Raw genomic sequence first — 15,635 nt, 5'->3', positions numbered from 1 at the left:
CACCTCAACACAAACACTTTTCCCAACTTTTGCTGCGATCATCTGAAGCACAACCAAAGGAGGAGATTAATCATCTTCCTCACTTATTTTTTACTGGTAAAAATAATGTAATCAAAGAGAACAGACATTATTCCTACCTCACCACAAGAAACAAATATTTCAATTAACAAAGTACACAGCCAAACTAGAAAGGAACTTGCTCTCACATTTCTCCTTTTCTCTTTCTCCCTTCACAGTTCCTCTCAGATGATGGGAGCATCTGCCCAAGTACTGACCTTCTCTAACCTGAGGCATATTCAGTGTAAGAAATCTCAGATTGCTATTCCTTCCTCTCCAAGTAGGCAAGTTCTGAGCATTAATGATGGAGAGCTCCATTAAAAGCTGTCTGTACAAACACCAAGCAATGGCAGGATATGAGCACGTAACATATTATCAGATGTTGAAGAACTACTTGCAAATGTTTCCCGGTTTAGGAAACACAGAAAAGGAGTCACATCTAAGCTCATAAACTAAGCCTTCAGAGTGATCAAGAAATTCAAGCAGACATTACCACTTTACCCAATCACTCCACTAATCCAGCAGCTACACAGAAATACACATTCCACATCAGACCCTCGGCACTAGGACAGTGTGCAATCACTTCAGGCCTCTCACAGGTTTAACATACTGCAGAACCCCCTATAGAAAAGCATTTTATCAGTTAAACAAACGCACAGACAGGAACTACACGGCAGAGCAGCCAGCCCCGGGATATCCCTGCACGTGTCAGCAGGCACACAGGAAGAGCCACTGTACCCAGCATGGCCACGGAGCACCCGGTCCCAGCTCACACGCAGGAACTCATCTTGCACATGCAACAGGGCATGCCAGGTACTGCTTCTGACTGTGCCAGCAGGCATGCAGCAACAGGTTACACTTGGACAACAGTCACCCATCCTACACTTTTCCTCTGCCTCTGCACTAAAGCTTCCACCCTGGAAATGACGACAGCACACCTGTGAATAACTTCTGAAACCGTGACCTGAATCAGGCAGCACATGTTTAGGTGAATTAGCCCCAGTTTTGCCCACCTGAACCTGCTGATCTGAAAACTGCAACATCTGAGGAGCACACTGAATGCTCCTAATCCCAAAACCACAGATGGTATTAACAGGTTTTTAGCTCTTCTCCTGAAGGGTGCAGCTTGACAGTGTAACTGGGGAGAATGCAAGAGCAACTGCTCCCAGAACACGCTGCCTCCGTCACCTCCACCCCAGCATGCCCTCCTGTGCCAAGTGCTTATACCTGCCGGTCTGCAGGACAGGCCACGCCAGAGAATCAGTATGCAAAAAATCCTTCCCCAGCTCTTTAGCAGAGATACCACGACTGACACCCACAGGGCTGTTATCACCAAACACTGACCTGGAGGTGGAAGGGATGTCTCCTTTTCGGGGCTGAAAATCCATCAAATGGTCACAGTGACCCTGGCACTGCATATTGTCACCTCTGGGCTCATTAGTGCACAAGGCTGGAGCCCCTCTGCTATGGAGACAGGCAAAGAGAGCTGGGGGTGTTCAGCGTGGAGATGAGAAAACTCTAAGGAGACCCTAGAGCCCCTTCCAGTGCCTGGAAGGGCTCCAAGAAAGCTGGAGGGACTTTGGACAAGGGCCTGGAGTGACAAGACAAGGGAGAATGGCTTCCCATTGACAAGAGGGCAGGGTCAGATGGGATACCAGGGAGAAATTCTTCCCTGGGAAGGTGGCGAGGCCCTGGCACAGGCTGCCCAGAGCAGCTGTGGCTGCCCCATCCCTGCAAGTGTTCCAAGGCAAAGTTAGACGGGGCTTGGTGCAACCTGGGATAGTGAAGGTGTCCCTGCCCTTGGAAGGAGGATGGAACTGGGTGAGCATTAAGATTCCAACCCAAACCATTCATTCTATGATTCTGTGGTTCTATAAAAATGGAGCAAACATCATCATATTCCTGTCTGTACATACTGCGAAGCACAAAAAGTTGGAAATTAACGACAGATACAGAGAGAGAGATTTAAGGTTTTACCTACAGTTAGGAACCGATATTAAAACTAAAATAAAATTGTCTTTCCAGAGTATCCAGCTGCACACTAACTGCCCATCTGGAAGAGTTCCTGCGGGGCCTCCACCAGGCGCCGGCCGCAGGGGCCGCGGGCGGTCGGTGCAGCCGCGGGGACGGCGGGGGAGGCGCAGGCCCGCCCGAGCCCGGCGCCGCCGCCCTCTCCCGGCTCCCGGCTCCCGGCCGATGGCTCCAGCAGGAGCGGAGCCCGGGCCCGCCGAGAGCCGCGCCGGGGGGCGAACCCACCGCCGCCCCCAGGCCCCTGGGCGGCACCGCGGCCTTCCTGCCGCGCCGCCGGCCATGCCCGGCCCCGCAGCGAGCCCGGCCCCACTCACCCTCCGACAGCTCCAGCTCCAGCTCGGCCAGGCTCTCGCGCACCTCGGGCGGCAGCGGCACGGCCTCCAGCGCGCAGCCCCCGCGCTCCGCCGCCATGGCGCGGGTGGGCGAGCAGCGAGCGGGCCCGGCGGAGCCACCGCCCAGCGCTGCCGCAGGTGGGGCCGGGGGCGGGCCGGAGGCGGGCAGCGGCGGTCCCGGGCCGGCAGGCGGGCGAGCAGGGAGGAGGTGGCGCCGGCCCCGCCGCCCCGCGCAGCCGCTACCGCAGCCCGGGCCGCGCGGGCCGCGCCAGGGGCGGGACGGGGCCGAGCCGCCGGGAGGGGCCACAGCGCGGCCCGCCCGCTCCCCGCGCCAGCGCTGCCCTTCCCCTGCTCCCTTCCTTTCCCCACCCTTCTCGTTGCCTTGGCACCTGCTGTGCCGAGGCCCCTTTCCTGTAAGTACCCGAACTGCCCTTTCCCTCCGCACTTCTTCCTCCCGACGGAAGATAGGAACTGTGACCCAGCCTGAGCCCACGGGGCCCAGCGGGTATCCCAGGATAGAGCAGGGACATTGTCGTGGCACGGAATTCCACTGTGAGAGCCTGGATGTAAAGTGGTGCCTGGGACTGCATAAAAGAAAAAAATAAAAAATGTAGTGAGAGTGTCTGTTCTGAAGCCAACCACCGCTCAAAGGGCAGGAGAGAGCAGCAGGAAGGTTTGGGTTGGAGGCTGTGTTGAGGCAGTAGCTTTTCCCTGTTCAGCTCTAGGTTCCAGGGGGAGTGTGTGGCAGGACACCACAGCCTGATGCTCTGGCATTCCTGCAGCCTCCCAGAGACTCGGGCAAAGGCAAATCCAGGACCTTGCCAGCGGTCCTGACCACCCAAACTGCTCTGCCAGTAGCAACTTTCCTAGAACTAGAAACAAGGGAAAGCTGGGGAGTAGTCCAATGCTGACAACTGCTTCTGTCCAAAACACTGCTCCTGTTTGGGATGATTGGGTTCATGTTGGGGCTTCACATTTCTCTACTCACATTACTGAGGTTAACACATCACAGGAGAGTATGTCCCATATGGCTGCTCTTCCGAGGGCATAGACACACCACACTAGCACTAAGGAAACCATGCTGCTTAAAATGTCATCCCTTACACTGGGCAGAAACTCTTCTGCTTCCACTACCCTCCAGAAAGCTGTCTGTGGGTATGGGGGAGCTGATGGGGACGTAGCCACAGGGAACGCAGTACCTGTAGCTCAGATCCTACTGGGTTGGACTCCTTTGATGCCTTAAGTTTTAGCTTACGTATGTTCCAGATTCCATACTGCATTAGTATATAACTCTGAACTTTATATAAGTGTTAGCAAGTTCTCCTTACAGTTTAGTCAGACAAAACAATCCCTTTGCAGCCTGAGAACCCAGGACACCGTTGCAGCTTCAGGCCCAAGAAGCAGAAAAAACAGCAAATTGTGGAGAGCAATCTGGGAGGACGGGACTTCATAACCTGAAGCTGTAATTGGGCAATTAACCTCAACGTGTAAATGGACCAAAACTTATAAAAGTGTGAAAACACGTGGCCCATTGTCCATCTTGGCTGTAGCCTCGGCCAGGCTCTTGTAGTGTCCAAGGTGTATCCTTTGGAGGCCTTTTAATAAACACCTGCTTTATTCCTCTAACACTGTCTAGCCTCTGTTCTAGGCAGCCTCTCAAAGCATCATCGTCTCTGCAGATTTCTTTTCAAGTGTTAGGACTATTAGAATCTGATTTTTAAAAGAAATACAATGCAGTCACTGAGCCAGCTTAAATTTAGTTCAAATTGGCTTGGAACTCTGGATAAGTTACTTTTGCCAAGCTTTTACACCAAATCAAGTACTGTTTGTTCACAGCACTCTTAAATTTATGTTCAATCAGTTCAAGGGCTCTCCTATAGCTGTCAGGGGGTAATAAATCTGTACATGTGCCAAGATCTATCTCTACCACTTTTTTTTTTCCAGAGAACCAAACGGTGATCTACCTGGCAGATAAATATGAGTTTACCAAGACAAAGGCAGTTAAGTAATAAAACAATTTCAGATGAATGCCATTATATAATTCTCAATACCCAGTAGAGAAAAATCTTTTAATAGGCTGCAGCAGAACAATTTGCCTCCAGAAGAGATTTCTCTCATGCTCCAAAATTAAAAACCACAACTGCTTCAAAAGTAGAGATTTCACATGTCCAGAGGTTTAAAATATTCTGGTATTATAATTCTTCCTAGGCCTTTTCTAAAGAAAAATAGAAATGTCACAGAAAAGTCTTATTCAGCATGATACTTGGATCTCTCTCATTTTTGCACTGAGACATTGTGACTGGAAATGGGTGTACCACCAGAGCACCTCTTTCCTCTTCTCTGACCAGCAAGTTCATACACATTTGGAACTGCCCCCCTGAAGGCAGCTACAGCACAAGATCCCAGACAGAGGCAGGATCACTTGCATTAGATGTAGATAAGAGTTCACAGGTTTCGTTTGGTACAGAAGAGTTTAACAAAATTATGGGCCTTTTGAACTCGAAAAATGAAGCTAAAAGTGTCCAGAATAAATAGGACAGACTGACAGAGGATTTATGTACTGAAAAAACAGAAGAGCAAACCCTAAATTCGCACAAAGCTACAGGTATCTTTGATATTATTGACTGTAGTTGAGCTATTCCTTTAATTGGAATGATCCGACAGAAATATTATAACCCAAACAATTTTAGGAACAGCAAAAGAAGTAAATAGTGTATGACAGAAATAAACAACCACACAATGTAAAATTCACTAATAAAATGCCATTTTAATAACTTTTTTTACAAGGAATCCACCTATACACTATAGAAAAATAAACACCACAGAGACTTTCTGCAGCTTACAATACAGCGATGCAGGCACACTTCAGCTGTTGACTTAATTTCACATGAGAATGTAAAACATTGTTCTTAGTGAAAAGTAAGTCCCTCTTAAAGTACTAAAATATAATAAAAAGAGTCATATAAAAATCTGCTTTAAAAGCACTGCCCTTTATTCAGTTGCATGGCAGATTGCAAGTGCATCTGTTGAGTGAGGACCAACTCGGAGGAAGCAGGAACTTGCAGGACAGATTTTTAAGTGTTCTCATCACTTTCTTAGGTTTTTCTGATGAGGTGAACCTAGCACTTGTCCTAAATAAAAAAACCAAACAGATCAATATTAGAAAACTGCTTGTGTTATGAAGCAACAGTGTACAATTAGCAGCATGTTATTTCCTCCAAGCACTACATATGAGCTACTCTGAAAGCAATTCCAATTTTCACGAGCCACCTAGGAGCAATCCCAAACAGGATTTGAAAGCCTAAACATCTGCCAAAGCAAACCTTCATACCCTGGGAGCAGTGCTCCATCACAGGCCTGCTTTACCCCAGTGACAGCTCAATTCTGCCACTCCTGTGGTGACTCTTTAGGAACTGGGAAATCACTTGGCTGTCAGCACAGTTCCAAAGATTGCAGCATTATTCTGTAATGCCTGGACATTATCATCCTGGTAATATGGAAATGACAGAAATAATATACACTCTTCACAGAAGTGTTTATGGTGTCCCAGCTGTGGAGTACTTATTCCACACTTGGAATGAAGCAAAATGTGTTCCTTCCATAAAGGCTGACAGGTTTCAAGTCTAAAATCTGTTTAACTATCTGTATCAGCCATGCAGCTGCAGTATTTGAGAAAAAAGCCCCAAAACAAACAAACCCACAAAGTCATGGTAATAAAGTTTCTAGGTAAAGTCCTGCTGAGAACAACGTCAAAGTTCCCAAACTCTTCAGGATTTCAGGATGATGTGATGACAGGTTGCAAAGTCCTCCTTAGGACAAGGTGTTTCCGTGCCATAACCAACATGTAACAAGAGGAGGTAATTAGACTAATTAAACTAAGTAAATCTGATCTAGAAATTAGGTGGAACTGTTTTAAATAGCAAAGCTAAATGCCACTACAATCTTTTGTGTGCTCTTTGACAAATCTTAGAACTAGATGGCTGTATTTACCAGCCTCCAAATCTTTTTTAAATAATCTGTTATGAACATAAGGAAGTGATAATTAAGGGAAGCATTACAGTTTGTGCTGCAGAGAAAGCCCTGCTCAGCTATTACAACAGCTATGTTTGACTTTAAAGCAAATTAACTCTATACACAGCTTCATTTGAATTGCAACACTTGCTTGTTTAGATTTGGGAAGAGGAGGGGGGCAGAAATCACATGAAATTATTCCATCTTTTCTCTTTCATAATGAACTTAGAGAAATGCCACACTTGGAGGAGTTTTAGACACAATTCAGAAAGGTTTCTTTTTCAGAGACTGACTTTGTTACCCCCCCCAATAAAGGTAATTATTCCTTAAAATGAAACTCTTTATTAACAATGTGTACAAAGAACCTTGTGAAAAGCAGCCCAGACTTGCAGGAGCTGTGAGGAGTGAGAATGTGGTTCTTACCTGGCTGCATCCCTCGCAGCCTTTGCTGAATCACCTCCAAGCGATGGATGTATTCTGTGAGTGACTGTTCAGGATCCTGAGGTGGTACAAGGGACTTGTCTGGAGCGGAACTTGGGGACAGGTGCAATCTTAAAAAGAAAACAAATTATTTCCTCCTTTTCATGCTATACTCTCAAGTATATCCAGAAGTTACATTCATATAGTCAGGAACTGTGGGCAAAGAAAACTGGAACAATCGCCACCCTTTCCATTTATACAGCTGTTCCTGGAAACGAGCAGCAAGAGGCATTATTTAGCCCAGCTTGGATCTACATCAGACCTGAGCCACCACTAATCCAGTCACACTGAGCACCAGTCAGGGCTGCTGTTACTTATATCCTGTTCCATATCGTACAGGTGACTTTTCTTAGCAGGGCTGTCAGAAACAGACACATGCCATGACAGAGGAATAGGGTGGGGAAGAATTAAGTCTTTTGGAACTGCTTGCAGGTCTCAAACTCTCTATAATGTTTTGCTCAATTCCATGCAAACCAGCAGACTTACCTGGCTGTTTGTGACAAACCGCTCAGCAAATTTAAAAACCCCTACAATAGTCTGAAGCATCTCCCATCTTTGCAGACTGACCTGTTGTGTGAGCGGGAGGAGGATCGTGGGGAGAGGCTCGAGAATCTTGCAGCACAGCTGGTTCTGTGGCACAGCCCTGTGTCCCTGTCCTGGGTAGGGGGAGAGCTGACAGGGGCAGCTGAGAGCTGCTGCTCTTTCAGGACTTCTGTTCTAGCACCAGAGGCTGTGGCAAATATGGAGGGTTAAAAAATATACACTAGGAACCATTGAGAACAGGCTGTCATAAACACATCCAATAAACCCAGGAAAATGGCAGCAGAGTATGCTTAAGTTTGGTTTTAAATGCAGGTAAACACACTTTCTACAGCTAACTGCTTTTTTGGTTTGTGTGGGTCTTTTTTTTGTTTTAACTGTATTTAACAGAACCATGAAGCTATTTTGTATTGAGGTAGAAAGTCCAGCATTTGAGGATTCAAGTTGATTAGGAATCATCTCACAGTGGGTTTATATACAAAGGTGGTGCTTTCTTTTAAAGTAAGTATTTCCAGCAACCTAGAAACAGTGAAAATTACATAGCAGCAGGTAATGAAAAATACACTATTTCATCTGAATTTTGTTTAGCACTGAAAAGGCACAATGGAATTTTACACCAAGGGCAACAGTTCCCCAATTCAGGGTGCTGCATTAAGATGTTTGTTGGAATTCTTACAAAGGCACTCATCAGTAACTCCAAGGAACACTCATGTTTTCCTCAAGTTATTCGAGTCCTTATTGACCTGCATCAGACCATCTATCCACCCACTCCACAGATGGATAGTGGCAAAATAAACCTATTTTCCCACTTGGGTTTTGTTTTTAATTGGAACACATCACTGAAGAGAAATTACAAAGAAAACAATGTACTTATCCAAACACGTACCTGTGTTACTTCCTATACTGTGTGAAATGCTTTCACCCTGTGTGCCCTTCCTGCCAACTTTGTTCCACTTCTTCACCAAAAACTTTAACCTGGTAAGAAAACAAATTTGTACAAGCATTAAAAATAAGCAGAAATACTTTAAATTTTAATATTATTTGTTGGTATAGAACCTATTAAGCAACATAAACAATAATTGTTATGGGAATGACAGGACAATTCTTCAAATTCAGTTTTTGGAATGCTGGCTTATCCCATTTTACCATGCAATGATCTTTGAACTGCTGAAAAGACTTGCATGTTTCGGCACTGCTCCTGATCTCCAGAGAGCTCTTCCTACCTCAGAGAAGGAGTTTGGAGGTTACTGCACAAATTTGGAGGTGCTGCAGCCTTTGCTGTTATTATGGTAATCATGTCAAAGACTGTGTCATCTCCTGATAGAAACTTGCTAGTGATCATTTTAACAAGGCAATGAAATTGCTCAGAAATAATCACCAATTACATTTAAAACTGCCTTTTTTTTTTTTCCATTCAGTGGGCTTAAAGCCATCGGGACATGGCATGTTGTCCCATGTACAGCTAGCAAAACCCATCTGACAGTGAGACAGCATGATAAAAATCACACCCGTGAAACACACACTGCTGGATTCCAGAGAACCGTTCCTGACAGATCCCATTCTGACACAGGACAGACTGTCCAGTGAGACCAAGGAGATAAGGGTCAGCTCCAAAGCACTCCAGTTTCTACTGCTGTGCACTGGTTCCCAAATATATTGCAGCTGGGTATCATTCAAGTAGCTTTTTCATAGAATTATGGAATGGTTCAGGCTAAAAGGGATCCTAAGGAAGCCCACCTTGTTCCATCCTCCTGCCACGAGCTGGGACACCTTCCAATGTCCCAGGCTGCCCCAAGCCCTGTCCAACCTGCCCTTGAACACTCCCAGGGTTGGGGCAGCCACAGCTTCTCTGGGCAACCTGTGCCAGGGCCTCACCATCCTCACAGGGAAAAATTTATTCCCAATATCCCATCTAAATCTACCCTCTTTCATTTTAAAGATGTTTTTTACAACTCTTTAATACAGATCAAAGTCAGCTAACAAGTCATGCTTGAACCAGTTCTGGAGATTGCTTCTGCTTAATATTAACGTAGGATAAGCCACAGGAACAATCAATTTTTTAAGCTTCCAAGAAAACATCACCTATAAGAGACAGGGAGTGTTTTGGCTTTACCTTGAGATGGCAATGATGGCTCTGACTGCACACCTGAACTTGGTGAAGGGCCGGGAGTGTGATGCAGAGAGCTGCAGGTCTGCAGAAGGATAGATTCCCATGCGGGCAATGAGAGACAGAGTTGCTTGCTCACAGTCCTGAAACCCACCAAGCAGCAGCAAGAGGTATTTCTTCTGATAAACTAGAGCCTTTCTAAAGCTCTCTGCTCGAATGTACTTCCGATATAATCTCTGCAGCTGCAGAAAGAAAAAAAAATTTAAAAGTTCATTTTTTTCACAGTTACTGTTGCAAAAAGCCAGCTACAAACAAGGTGTCTTCAGGTCAGATGTCCAGACTGAGGACACAAGGGCAGCCAAACAATTCTGTACACTGCTAAAACCCACCCAGATCTGGAGTGTCTGACCTCTTTAAATCTCCTGAACGTTTTCAAGCAAAATTGTCATACTCAAAACTCTAAAACAGTTTAACTCTTTAATAAAAAAGTACATATGCTTTAAAAAAAAAGTAAGCCAGAAAGCATGGTGGGAGAGATGCATATCAGATTTGATTACAATCAAAGTGTCACAAAAATAAAAAGTATTTAAGATTAGTCAGCAGGGATTAAAAATAATGAATGTTTTCTATTTTCATGCTTAGACAAGAAATCCAAGTCTTCCTCTCATTTAAGAGTGGAAAGAAATTCCAAAGATCCAGAATACTTTTAATGCAAGTTCCTGTCTAACACTGAGAAAGTTCCAAAGGAACTTCTCTGATGAGGTACGTATGGGGAAAGCTTCTAATTTAAAATAAAACATCAAGCTGTTTGTCTAGAAAATCAACCTTTTAAAATAGCAACTGAAGATTACAGCAGTAAGTGAAAGATAAATGCCATAATCTGACTGGTCTCTTTTTTCCCCAGCAGATCAGTTTCAAATGATACCTCCTGGCTGTGGCTCTGCTGGCTCTCCAAGCTCCAGAGACCCCCTTTGCTGGCTATCCCCATGATTTTACCTTAGGATTGGAAGTTTCTGCCACTGGTTTGTTTTCAATTTCTGCATTGGCTTTAGCCAGCTGGGATTCTGCCTGTTTCAGCATGTTCTGCAGCATGTTCCTCTCTCGTTGCCAAGCCTCTCTTTCCAGCTCTTGAACAGGGTCAGCATCACCTGCAGACCTCACCTAAAACAGAAACCTAAAGGAAGTGAGCCACAATGGGTTTTGCACATTGTTTTCACAATCAAACATCTCAAACCGAGTAATAACCCAGCTTTATGACAAATTAAAACATTATAAAAATGAGCCCAAAATGCAGCAATAGTTTCAGGTGTTGAACAGCACAATAGGAAACTGAAATGCCATGAAAAGCCCTTCTGACTTTTATCTGACTTTCTTCTACATCCACAGGCAGCACAGAAATAGTGAAGGTGTCTGTGCACATGCAAAAATAAGTTGTGAAAAATTCTGAAAAATCTCACATTCAATTCTGAGAGTCACTTGTCCAGAGAAGCTGTGGCTGGCACATCCCTGGAAATGTCCAAGGTCAGGTTGGACAGGGCTTGGAGCAATCAGGTCTAGTGGAAGGTTCCCAGCCCATGACAGGGGGTGGAACAAGATGGGCTTTAAAGTCCCTTTCAGCCCAAACCATGCTGTGACTCTGTGAAACTGAGTTTTGTGACAAGGAATGAGACCCAGGACCCTAGCTCAAATTCTTCATGGAAGTTCTGCCTTTGTAACTCAAAGAGGGTTAGTAAGTTTGTATCAACTACAAATTTACTGGTCATCACTTACATCAGTGCATGATGCAGTAAATCACAAAAAAATAGATTTTTTTAAAGGTAGTTGATGTTTTATCCCTTAAAATAAAATCTATACATTAGAGAAGCCAGTACAAACAACTGACCCCAGTTTCTCCTAGCAACTCATTTCAGTACAATCTGTAGTGTCTGAAAGATCCTATATGACTCATCCATGTCCTTGACTTCCACTGCACCATTTGGCAGCTGATTGACCAGACAGCTCCATTTGGCACAGATTTTCCATGCTGACATTTTGCCAGGTTCCCTGTCCAATACTCCCCAATTTATGGCAACATAAGGGGGGAACAGCAGAAAATTCCTTTAGTCTCCTGAGAATGTGGTTCAGTACCTTAAAGGAAGGAGAAATTCAGGGAGGAGACTGAAGGAAAAGGTGATTCTGGGGAAAAAAAAGAAAATCAAAGCCTGGAAAGAGGGCAGAGAGGAGGGATTGTTTGTGCCCACAGAAGAAAAGCTATTGAGGTGGAGTTTTTGCTCCTAATCTCTAGAAATGCATGTGACTTTGAAGTGCTCTACTGAACACTTTTTTTGTTAAAAAAAAACAAGTCAGGAAACTTGAGTTCCTTGATTTTGGTGTGGTCAATCTCTGAAGGAGGGAACGATGCTCCAACAAGGGTTTTGTCTACAGCTGACAGCTCTAAAGGTTTGTGAGAGGGAGGCTTAGCCAAAATAACCCCATGAACTTGGAGAAGAAGCTGCATCCCCCTCCTCAAGGCTGGACATGATCTATTTGGCATCCACCTGTGTGGCTGCACAGGTGACAGAAGGACAACATTAACTGTATTTTGTAAGCAGGTAGACGCAGGGAGAGCTGCAACATGCTAAGGCAGCTTGTCACACATCAGACTTGTGAACAGAAGACACAAAAAACTTTTCACTTATCCGACAGCCATAGATCTCTGTCCATTGCAAGAAAGACATAAAACTGCAGTTTTCTGGGGAATCAGAATCTAAAAGTCATGCGTTTATGTATTTTGTATCAGTAGACCCGAGCTTGGTCTTGGGTAATCCCTGGGCTTGTGTAAAATATTTGCAATACTGCAGACTTGGGTCAGAACAGCCCTCCTGAGATTACAAACCGCTATGGTGCTTTTGGAAAAACAAGTACTTGGCATTTTGGTGAAAAACAACTGCCTCTGGATACATAAAGAGGCTACAGCAACACATCCCAAAGCTTGTGATCCTTGGACACATGACATAGCTAGGAAAAAAGTGCTTTCAGAAGCAGACTCTGCATTGCAAAAAAACAGAGTGGGACATTAAAACATGTTAATATTTTCCTTACCTGAGTTGTAAGAGGAGACAAATCTGATTTTAGCTCCCTTAATGTCTGCAGTAAAGAGGCTACAGCTTCATCATTTGATGCAGACCAATCGTTAACTGTTCTGTTAGGCAGAAATACCTTTTCAGTATCAGGCTGATTTGTAAGAATGTTAACACACATTTAATTGCTCCTTCCCACTACTTGACCTTTAAGGTTCTGAGGCTTTACTTATGCAATATTTACCACATAAATTACTACAAATACACAGAGAAATTAGCAAGTTCTGTTATTTTTTAAGAATTAAAAGAGCTCTCAGCCATGACACACCCAAGTTAATAAGCAGGATGGAAAGCAAAGTGCTATTTTATGAACTCACTTATCCAGAGTTTTATATATGAACTCATTCAGGTGTGCAACCACAAAGAGCAACTGCTGCCTTATCTTCTCCAGCTGCTGTTGCTGCTGTTGCAAGTAGGGTTTTTCAGTTTCTTTTGTCACAGGCTGTGTGGCACTTCCCTCTTTGCTCGAGGTACGCAAGGGTTCCTCCTGGCAGTTTGGAGTTGGAGGATTTCTTTCTCTTTCTCTTAATACTGCCAGTATTTCCTGCAGTTCTTTAATTCTTTGCTCATCCCTTTGGTGTTGCCGTTCCAAGTTTTGCTGTTTGAACAGAGTAAGTAATAGTTAATTGCATCTTATATACATCCACTCATGTAAGTGTCACCACACCTAATCAGCATATCCATCTCAGTGCTCCTGAACTGCCAGACACTTGGGGGGGAAGGCTTAGAGGACTGCTTTCCAGGGCCACCAGGAAGCCATTTAATGACACTGGAGTGGGCATTGTCTCCATCCAAGGAGAAACCGAGGATGAAACCAAATACTGTCTCAAGCCATGATTGGGATCCTAGCTCAAAATAAGGGCAATCACATGAAACCTAGCTTGGTTTCATCCTGAATTTAACCCATATTCATCCCCACTTGTGAACAACCAGCAATTCCCAGTACAGGCAAAAATTTAAAGATCAACTTGCATCAACAATAAACCCAGACATAATCCCTTGAAAACAGTTAAATTTCAGAAAAGCAGGACACGAGCTCATTTAATGCATTTTTCAGAATGCTTTAACAAAAGGAAACATTCCAATCAAAGAATTCCATCCAGAGGATTAAATCCCAGTGTGTGGCTATTTCAGTGTAAAGGTAGATCATTCTCACCAGTCTCTCCTGATCTCTCTGCCAGTCCTTCTGTTTCTGTAGCTCTGTCTGTTGCTGCTGTTTCTGCTCTCTCTCCCTCTCCTCTTTCCTGTTCTCATCTTGCTCTTTAAGCAGCGAGAAGAGTGACTGCAGTTGTTCCCAGTCAACTTTCAGCTTGACCTCTCTCTCCCTCTGGGCCTCCAAGGAACGGATCACCTCTTGCTTTTGTGCCTGAAGAGACTCCAGGGTGGCTCGCAGTTTGTCACTGACCTCCCTCTCCTTCTGGGTTTCCTCGCAGCACATCTGTACCTCAGCCTCCAGCTGCCTTTTGGACAGGATGGCCTTCTGGTGCATTTTCTCAATAACAGCAGCAAGCTCCATAGTTCGGGACCTCTCCTCTTCCAGCTGGGCTTGGAGCTCTCGGACAAAGGCTTGTTCCAGCAGCGACTCCCTGTGCTGACAGGAAGCCCCTTCCTTCACTCTCATGCTCAACTGCTCTGTCAGAACACGCTCATGATTCAAGGAATCCAGGAGCTCCAAGGAACGGTTTTTCTCAGCTTCCAGGTTTTTCTGTAGCTCCCTGAGTTTGTTGTGCTCCTGGGCCAGCAAGGCTTCGCAGCGGGAGTGCTCGATCTGCAGCTCCTTGCGGAGGTTGTCTGTCACTGTCCTCTCGTGCTCCAAGGACACGGCCAGCTGGCAGTTCTGCACTGACTGCACATCCAGGGCAGCCTGCAGCTCCTGGGCACAAAGGGGAAAGACACATTAATATTCCAGCACAAACACTCATTTGTGGCACTGGCTGGCATTTAGCAATTTTCAGCCTCCTATTTGATCCAGAAAGATATTAAAGACTTAACTACAGTAGTTAATGTATTAAAGAGTTCAATTTAAAACTACAGGTGACAGAAAAATGCTCTTGAGCAATAGCACCAAGCAACAAAATCAAAAATTATCATGTTAATGTATCTCCCAGTACATTATTTCTTCTTCAGTTAGTAAGACTCTCATTAGGAAATCACTACTTTTTACATCACTCAGTCCCATTAATAAATAACATCTGCAACAGCAATGATCCTATTGTTTTGAAAAGAAAAATCTAAACAGTAAAGTAGATGTAAAGCTTCAGGATTTGGCAGTCCATCTCTTCAAAGAAGAGAGTAGAGACTGAAAAATAATAATCACAGAATGGTCTGGGTTGGAAAGAATGTTAAAGCTCATCCCACTCCCACCCCCTGCCATGGGCAGGGACATCTTCCACTATCCCAGGTTGTTCCAAGCCCTGGCCTGGGGAAACTTCCAGGGATGGGCCAACCACAGCTGCTGTGGGTAATCTGGGTGCCAGGGCCTCACCACTCTCTCAGGAAAGAATTTCTTCCTTATATCTAGTCTAAAATCTACCTGTTTTCCCTTTAAAATCCATCCCTAGGTTTATACTCAGAGCCAGTCTTTCTTCAGAAGGAAAGGTAGGGACTGAAGGGGCATTGTAGGGTACTGCAGACAGCCAGAGCTGGCACTGCTGGCCTAGCAGGGAGGTCCTGCCCTCCACAGAGCCAGCACCATTTGTTATCTCCTAGAAAGCCAGGTCAGATGCTAAAAGGCAGAAGCTTTCCATAATGGGGCTTCAAAAAAGATTTGTGAATGTCAGACTAATCTGTCCAACAGGCACCCCCGGGGCAAAGCAGTTTACTCTTGGCCTTGGTTACTCTGTCCTCCTTGCAGGAGCAGGTTTCTGAAAGGGAGGAAGATGGTAGCAACATTTCCTAACCATGCAGCAGTAACAAATATCCCAACGAAATCACTCACCAACTTAAACAACTACCAGG

At 45.0% G+C, this 15,635-nt stretch overlaps 2 protein-coding genes across 24 annotated transcripts in view; both read right to left on the bottom strand.

Annotated features, from left to right (window-relative positions):
• The window catches only part of DIP2A (disco interacting protein 2 homolog A), an 84,329-nt gene extending 81,644 nt beyond the window's left edge, over nucleotides 1-2,685 (bottom strand). For all 7 annotated transcript variants that reach the window (XR_005257531.1, XM_038142134.1, XM_038142136.1 and 4 more), the window contains exon 1: nucleotides 2,403-2,685. Coding sequence is in view for 6 of the 7 variants with exons in the window: in XM_038142134.1 (XP_037998062.1) it covers nucleotides 2,403-2,499 (97 nt within the window). In the remaining variant the exon portion in view is untranslated. The remainder of the gene's footprint in view (nucleotides 1-2,402) is intronic.
• Nucleotides 2,686-5,162: 2,477 nt separating this feature from the next.
• PCNT (pericentrin) overlaps nucleotides 5,163-15,635 on the bottom strand; it is a 71,761-nt gene continuing 61,288 nt past the window's right edge. For 16 of the 17 annotated variants that reach the window (XM_038142381.1, XM_038142382.1, XM_038142393.1 and 13 more), the window contains 9 exons: nucleotides 13,834-14,550; nucleotides 12,995-13,275; nucleotides 12,640-12,739; nucleotides 10,555-10,719; nucleotides 9,565-9,800; nucleotides 8,338-8,426; nucleotides 7,479-7,641; nucleotides 6,855-6,982; nucleotides 5,163-5,551 (listed from right to left, as the gene is read on the bottom strand). In XM_038142381.1, the coding sequence (XP_037998309.1) occupies nucleotides 5,508-5,551; nucleotides 6,855-6,982; nucleotides 7,479-7,641; nucleotides 8,338-8,426; nucleotides 9,565-9,800; nucleotides 10,555-10,719; nucleotides 12,640-12,739; nucleotides 12,995-13,275; nucleotides 13,834-14,550 (1,923 nt within the window). In that variant the 3' untranslated portion in view covers nucleotides 5,163-5,507. The remainder of the gene's footprint in view (nucleotides 5,552-6,854; nucleotides 6,983-7,478; nucleotides 7,642-8,337; nucleotides 8,427-9,564; nucleotides 9,801-10,554; nucleotides 10,720-12,639; nucleotides 12,740-12,994; nucleotides 13,276-13,833; nucleotides 14,551-15,635) is intronic. The other variant, XM_038142395.1, reaches the window with a different exon arrangement.

This window comes from Motacilla alba, chromosome 7, assembly GCF_015832195.1.
Source record: "Motacilla alba alba isolate MOTALB_02 chromosome 7, Motacilla_alba_V1.0_pri, whole genome shotgun sequence".
NCBI lineage: Eukaryota > Metazoa > Chordata > Aves > Passeriformes > Motacillidae > Motacilla > Motacilla alba.
This window is presented reverse-complemented; position numbering and strand designations above follow the sequence as displayed.